The 7,978-nt window shown below is 36.7% G+C and overlaps 1 protein-coding gene across 1 annotated transcript; it reads right to left on the bottom strand.

The window, feature by feature from the left end:
- Positions 1-3,860: 3,860 nt before the first annotated feature.
- On the bottom strand, positions 3,861-6,914 carry LOC104246486 (succinate dehydrogenase [ubiquinone] iron-sulfur subunit 2, mitochondrial-like). The gene is made up of 2 exons (XM_009802299.2): positions 6,109-6,914; positions 3,861-4,333 (listed from the first exon to the last, which is right to left on the bottom strand). Exons 1-2 carry the CDS (start codon positions 6,762-6,764, stop codon positions 4,162-4,164), a joined length of 828 nt encoding a protein of 275 aa, XP_009800601.1. The 5' UTR covers positions 6,765-6,914; the 3' UTR covers positions 3,861-4,161.
- Positions 6,915-7,978: the final 1,064 nt, after the last annotated feature.

The following is a 7,978-nucleotide window of genomic DNA, read 5'->3' as shown; positions in this document are numbered from 1 at the left end:
TCTTAGCCAAACATAATTAACTCTAAATCCAAACATATTGAATATCATAATCGAAGGAGACCAAGTTTATATAAGATTCCTTAAGATCATTACAGACATCAAATGTAAATAATAAGCTTACATCTTTGATATGTCTGTACCGTACTTGTAAGAGCAAAGAAGGAAAAAAGGGAAAGTTGTCGATAACTAAAAGATATGTCTTTGTTGATTCAACAATGATGATTATAAAAAGTTGTAGCCGAAATCTGGGCTGTTGGTTTGATGATGAGGATCTCCTCTTGTTCTCATCTTTTATACATCGCTCCTCTCTTTTCTTGAATGGGATCTCCTTCTCTTGCCTTCTCCCCTCGTGTATATATTATCAATCTTCCTCTTTATCCAACGGTCTCTACCCAACGGACTCTCTCATGACAATATTTTTCCCTACTTGCCCGAGTAGTATGATGTATTATTGTTGTGCAGGCCTTCTGACGGCTCGATCTCGATAGTGGCCGAGATGCTCGCCGCTGTTACGCCTCGTGGGTGCGATTACGGCTTGGTAGACCCCATATCATTCCTATAAGGACAACCATCTTGTGGTCACATTTTGACCGATACAAAGCTTAGCGCTCAAAAGTTGGAAAAAAGAGGTAAAAAAGGCTTCTCAAGTCTTGTGGAAGAATATAGGACACAAGGAGTTCGGGGTCAAATTAAAAATAACAAAAATTCTTGATAATTTTGAATATCTCCAACATCTCCCGTGATGTTTGAAACATCTCAAGTATGTTTGAAACATCCCGGGATGTTTCAAACATCTCCCAGGACGTTTCAAACATCTCCCGGGATAGCTGAAACATCCATCGGGATAGTTGAAACATCTTCCAGGAGATGTTTCAAATGTCTTGGGGATGTTTCAAACATCATGGGAGATGTTTCAAACATCCATCGCGGTGAAGGAGGAAGGGGACGTTTTTGTAAATAAGAAAACTTTGGGGGCTTTAAAGTGTCCTTTCTACCTCTTTCTTAACACTTTTGTCTTAAAAATTTATATTAGTTTTAAAGTATCTTGAAAATTTAAATCACCTCAAAAGTTCCATCTATTTGGCTTCCTACAATTAATTATTTTTTGCACTGTGTATTATCACGAGATCTTGAAGAGTTGTCTCCAGATTCTGAGCATAAATGTGATCCGCTCTTCTAGTATGCTAAATGCTTACCGGCAGGCCTACAATTCTCTGTTGTTTGTGTTGGCAATTCATTTGGGTTTCATAATATTAGTACTTTTTGCATATTAATCTGACAATTTGAAATTCACAGAGCATCAAGTGGAGAAAATCGATCCTCTTCTTAAGTGGGTAGAGTCAGAATTTGGCTTCAAGCCAGCCGTATATACCAGTTTTTTTTGTGGCAAGCAAGACGATGGTCTTGTTAGTGCCATTGAAAGCCTTCTCAAGAAAATGGATGACTGTGAATTAGCAACAATTGATGCAATTGCTTCAGCTTCACATTCGCTAGTCATTGCACTTGGGATTGAAGAGGCTATTGAGTTGATTAGGCTCGAGGAAGATTTGCAGGTTTGTACTAGAATCAATTTTCCTTCATTATCTTTTCTAGGACTCGTGTATCCTAAAATACGTTAACCGCCAAGACTGTGGTCCATCATTTACCCAGAGTTGTTCCTCAAGTTTAAGTGCTGACTTTTCTTTGGCTTCTTCCAGTTGGGGTCTCGTTGAAGGCGGCCATGATGTTGATATTGCAGATCTAAAAGTTCAGATTGCTTCAGCTGTGGTGTTTCTTGGACTTACGAGGAGAGTATAGATATGGTACTCATTTTGTGAGTTTTACCTTATTCTGTCTCTTTAGTACATTAGCTCAATACCAATAGCATTTCCTATAACATAGTTGGAGTAGCTGGTCGGTCCTTGTATGGATATTACGCCATTTTATGGCTTTCTTTCTTTCCTTCTTATATTTTGAGAAACAGATTTGAAATCCATAATGCCTCCTCATTTTACAATCGGACAAATCTTGCCTCTTGGTCTAGATTATGCTGCCAATCAAGGCCCAGCTTCAAGTGCGAATCCCAATTACCAATGAATTGGAATGACAGACGAATGCCTTGATCTTCATATTGACGAATAAACTGAAGTGAAGCCATGTCATTTAGAAAGTTATCCTCCATTCTTTGGAAATCATGAAGCTTGATAGTATATGATGTATGCTATAAGTAAGAAGAGCAAAATTCAACGAATTCTATACAATGGCTCTTTTAAACCTATTTGAAAAGCATATTTAGAAGAGAGCGTTGGTTCCACTCGTTGAGTGACCAAGATATTTATGGCTGCATTTGAGAAACTTGACGACATACCTCCCTGTTTGCAAATATAAAGGCTAGGAAATAAGACCTCAGATTCATTGCATAAAATAGAACACATTGATTTCGTAATGCATGCAGCTAAAAGAGAAGCTCTAGCTTAGCATGCTTTAAGATCTAAGGCTCCAATCTTTTGATACAACTTGTAGTCCAAAATCACCATTTTTGTTTTCTTCTTGAATTTGATAGATGCATCAATTATAAGCAGTATTTGCTTGAAGCTAAGAGAAAAGTCTGGTATTAAGTGGAGAAGGGCAAAGAGGACACTATCCAACGAGTTTGAAGCTTGCGCCACTCAACAGAAATTGTAAGGCTCTCCAAAAAAAAAAAAGAAGAAGAAGAAGAGAGAATTACCTGCAGATTCAGGGTCTCTAGAGGTGACTGCTTTGTGATATCACAATAGCAACAGGCTATGTCGCAGTTGTTGTTACAACCTATTATTTTAGTAGAAGAAAAATGTGTGAGTTTATTATCCACCTAATGGTAAAATATGAAAGGATTGTGATGCAGAAATGGGTTGTTTTGAGTAACCTCCTGTTACTGTGATGTATTGATATGGTTCCCCACAGTTTTAGGATTTATTAGAAAGGGAAGGCGAGTGCTTGTTCCAACTTTATTCATATTCTGAATAATCACCATATACACCAGAAAGCTAGCTACTACTAACAACCTCATTCCGCCCTTTTTCTTCTTCTTTCAACACAACATAGCAAGCATCTGATATTGGTTCTAATTAATATAGGAATAGGATCTCTATATTAATATTCTAGTTTAGGAGTTTGAGCAAACCTCGTGAAGATAAAAACTATATGGTTAATGGTTATCTAGGAGATCATATATATATATATATATATATATATATATATATATATATGAATTACCTTGTACTACTTTTGAATATTCACGCGAATTTATAATCAAATCGTCACACTTCACACATGAGGAACTGTAACTTGTGGAGTGTGGTAAGCTTTTCTTTACAAATATTTCACGATAAAATCATTTCCAATTGTTCCATCAATATTTACCTTTACTAAAATTCAGGTTATCCACTAATAGAAAATATGTCCAAATAATACTAGTATTTTGAAGAGGTGGGAAAATGACTTATCTCAGCATCACAAATAGTCCAAACTCTTACTCCATATCACTTGCTTCTATCAACATTTAGACATTACGGCAATCTTTAAATCTCAAGGTAAAACAACCTTTTCCAGGGAGAACTTCCCATGGAAAATATTTTTATTTTTCAATTTGGCTTCAGAAACAAACATAATCGAATGCAAAATTTCCCTGCCAATAAGTAGGTTAAGAGAGTTAGTTTCCTACATCTCTTTCCTTCTCCTGTCTGCAAATCCAAAGAAGAAAAGAAACTTGTAGACACTCAATAAAAGACACTCAATAAAAGTTGAATTGCATCAACATCATACAGATCCAAGTATGACAACTCCCTAATACCACATCTGCAGAGGAGATAATGCTCATCTTAACTTTGAACATCGTCAAGGAAAAACAAAGGGAAGCTCCAATAGACATCCCAAACAACCATCCTTGAAAAAATATAGCCAGGTCTATACAAAACTTATAAAAGGAAACACACACACATTTCAGGCATTATGGAGCAATGTACTTGAAATGATACTGTATTATATTCAAGAGAGATGCACCTTTCATCTTAAATTCAAGTATAAAAAAGATCTCACAGAGCAAATTACAATCTGTGCATACATTATTTTGAGAAACAACCTCCTACTGGTCCTTCAAAATCAAATCTTAGCAAAAGAGCTTGGAACGACATCACTGCTGGCTCAAGATGCAAGCTCCAGACGCTTGATATTCTGAATATGCTTTCCAGGATTCAATCCCTTTGGGCAAGCACGAGAACAGTTCAGAATAGTATGGCAGCGATAAAGCTTGAATTCATCATTAACTGCGTCCAGGCGCTCCTGAGTATATTCATCACGGCTATCCATAATCCATCTACATTTCAAAAATAAGACATAAACCTCTGTTAAATATATTGCAAGTATGGGAAGAAAAAAACACTTTTCAGTAAAGATAATAATAGGCAGCATATATGGCATACCAATGACAGTGGGGTTAATGTTGTAGAACTACTTATAGACAGTAACAGAATCAAGGCTACCAACATGGTAGACATCGAAATCTGTTATTCCCTCATCATGCAGGCTCAAGTAAAGAATGGTACATCTCAGGACACTTAAATCATAAAATTGCATTGCTTGAGTTTGGCCTAAGGTTTAATAACATTCCCCATAATATTACACTTAACATAATACATCCCCCTCAAGAACTGAATAGGAAAAGGCCCCTTAATTAGTTTTTCGTCATGTTTTGAGTGGCGACAAGCCCTGCATTGGTGAAACTAAGATTTCTAGAGCATGGGTGCACCACTAAGAAAAGGAGGAAAGAAGTATTAAGTGTGAATCAATCCGTGTTCCTTTAGGTAAATAACTCAGTATTCAACCAACTGCACCATTCAATCTTTGTGGAGCATGGGTGCCAATAAATAATATTAGACTAATTCTAGAAAATACATACATAAAATACCTAGTTTGGCGGAGAGACCATGGATTTACGTGCCCCATAAACTACCCTATAAATCCGCCCATGCCAGCACATGCTTTCAACTTCTCCCATCCTCAACGGAAATGTCCACACTTAGAATAATAAAGGACTTCTAAACACTTACTAGTTTCTTAGAACCTTACTAGCTAATACGAGAGCCGAGATACTCATTTAAATGCTCACTGAACACATTACTCCATTTAAACTAATCTCTTGCCAAATAAAAAGTATTAGAAGTTCAGAAAATCAATGTTTCAAAATTGTCTAATGAGAAGATACTTCAGAATAAGATCCAATGACTGAACATCCATGGAAATTGCATGGTTTTACCATACAATAAGATCCTTCAGCATATGATCCATCGAACTTCTAAAAGTTGCATAGTGTTTTACCAAATATGCCTCATAGAAAAGAGATTCATTCATTTCATACCTCAAAGGAACACTACTTTCTAAATCAAATACTCACTCTGTTTTGTTTTATGTCTTAGTTTAATTGTACATGAAATATAAGAATGTAAAGAAAGCTTTTGAATCCTATGACCTAAAACTAAGGGTGTGTACAACAATACCAAAAATACTTTTTGAATTTTATGGTCTTAAGCATGTCATGTCACTCCTATAAGAGTGTCCTTACATGTAAAATAGAATTGTTGGAATTAAAAACTTATTAAATATAGAAAGATAATATTCTTTTTATAATAATATAAAAAAAGTAACACACATAAAATTGAAATGGAAGGAGTAAACAATCTGTAGTCAGCCTGTTTTTTATGACAATGGTGCCCAAGCCAACTTGAGCAACCCTTACTATTTCTTCGGATAACTCCACCCACCAAAATTAGAGCATATGGAAAGAAATCACCTAATTATAATCAATAGTTCTTTTTTAATAATGGAGGTGTAGGGGCTGGCTTGCGCACAACTCAAATATTCCACCGAGAAAACGGAACAAGTTACGTCCCATCAGCACAAATACCGAATAACTCTACCCCTAAGGCTTAGGCAGATAGGAACCCACCAAGTTACAATCTTTATTAGTTATAACTATCTTTAACTTCATATTTGAGCCAAATACAGCGTATCAACAGAGAGTAAAGGCAAACAAGAAAGAGCCTAGACATGAAGACAAAAATTCAGAGGAACAAAGAACCAAAAAAATGTTACCGGTTAGCGTGAAGCAGTGCAGCCGGACCAAGATAAGACTCAGGATTCCACCAGTAACTAGGGCATGATGTGCTACAGCAAGCACACAGAATACACTCATACATCCCATCCAACTTTGCCCTATCACTCTTACTCTGCGGTATCTCCTTCCCAGGGGTCGGCGGCTCCGTCTTCCTCTTCAACCAAGGCTCAATAGACTTGTACTGATTATAAAAATTAGTCATATCCACAACCAGATCCTTAATCACAAACATATGTGGCAACGGCGTAATCGTCGATTCAGCACCCGAATCGATCTTAGTCAAACAAGCAAGTCCATTGCAACCATCAATATTCATAGCACAGGACCCACAGATCCCTTCTCTACAGGATCTACGAAACGTAAGTGATGGGTCGATTTCGTTTTTGATTTTGATTAAAGCATCTAAGACCATTGGGCCACATTCTTTCAGATCGATTTTGTATTCCTTGAGCTCGGGTTTACCTGGGTTGTCTGGACTCCATCGGTAAATTTGAAATGACTTGATGTTTGGCTGCTGCTTGGATTCTGATTGATGGGCTTTGGCCTCCGATGCGTGTGCTCGGGCGACAACTAGCTTCGCCGCCGGCGATGAGTGGACCCTAGAAATTGCTCGTCGGATTAAACCGGTCGCCATTGATGAGTTACCTTGGGAAACCAAAGACGCGGAGATTGGATAGATTTCTTTTTACAAAGAAAGCAAAAGAAATTAAATTTTATTCAGAAGAATATATGATGGAGGGATCGGGTGTTTCTCGGGTTTTACTTGATGAAAATAAAATGACGGAAATGGGCATGTAATTTTATAGGTGCTTTAACCGCCATTGAGAGGGTTCTGTGGCTGGAAATAGGTGGATGTGGTAAGGGTAGTTTTGGTAATGTGCAAAATGTAGTTTGAGGTTGTATTTTTCTGTCGTCGATGAATAAGGTTTGCCGTGGATGAATTGGGTCTGAGTAGGACTTGGATGACGTGGCGAATTCACAATCGCTAGATAATTTCCTAGTAATGTGGTTGGCACGTGTCGTGGATTTTTTACTTTTCGCTTTTCAGTAGAGGCAACGATTATCGTCTTGATCAAATGAGAGATATTTGAGGACTATATGGTAACAAAAATAGGTTATTATGCTAGGAAAAAAAATGAGAAAACTCAAGAAATCACATGAACATTTGATGGTTTCCACTTTTTTTTATAACAAAAAACTATTGGTTCGCCTAGACAGTTTGTGGGGATGGCCATAAGGCCATGCGAGTTTAAATATATGCATGTGCGAGGCGAGCGGGGCAGGTCAAAAAAAAAAAGAGTTAAAAACTGTGTGCGGGTGCAGGCTTAAAAACTTCATTGAAAAAGGAAACTCAATTTTCTGCCTTGATGAAGATGAAATTGATTCCACGAGCAAAGTAAAGTTTCATATTATTTGAACCAAATGCTTGCACGCCATATTGTTCCGAAAATGTAACATCCAAAAATTACATATCAAGATCACCTTCGAGAGGATTAGAGAAGTGGCTTATTTATACATTCCAGTGGCTTAAGAATTATTCTAGTGGATTAGCTTGAATATGATAAAAATATATATTCTATTATCAAATATAAAAGGTTAAAAGTCAAAGAGTTATTATCATATCAAAGATTTTTGTTAAGTAACTTTTATTATATATGTACAAGATTTAGTTCTCGTAAGTATCTTAGCTTCTTTTTTCCTTAGCTGAAGTCTCCCCCAATCTTTAAAATTAATAAAAAAGTATGAGTAAATTTCATAAATGTATAAAAAAATTCCAGCCCAAAGATTAAAAAATAAATAAACTAACAAAATGACGGGAAAAAAATTAAGTTGTGCGGGGCGGATGGG

This window comes from Nicotiana sylvestris, chromosome 1, assembly GCF_000393655.2.
Source record: "Nicotiana sylvestris chromosome 1, ASM39365v2, whole genome shotgun sequence".
Classification (NCBI taxonomy): domain Eukaryota; kingdom Viridiplantae; phylum Streptophyta; class Magnoliopsida; order Solanales; family Solanaceae; genus Nicotiana; species Nicotiana sylvestris.
Note: the sequence above shows the minus strand (reverse complement) of the source record. Positions and strands in the feature narration are given on the sequence as shown.

Excerpts from the sequence above, each read along its gene's own strand:
- LOC104246486 (XM_009802299.2), bottom strand. The coding sequence starts at position 6,764 with ATGGCGACCGGTTTAATCCGACGAGCAATTTCTAGGGTCCACTCATCG. Across the intron at positions 4,334-6,108 it reads GCACTGCTTCACGCTAACCG|ATGGATTATGGATAGCCGTG; the intron begins GTAACATTTTTT and ends TTTGAAATGTAG.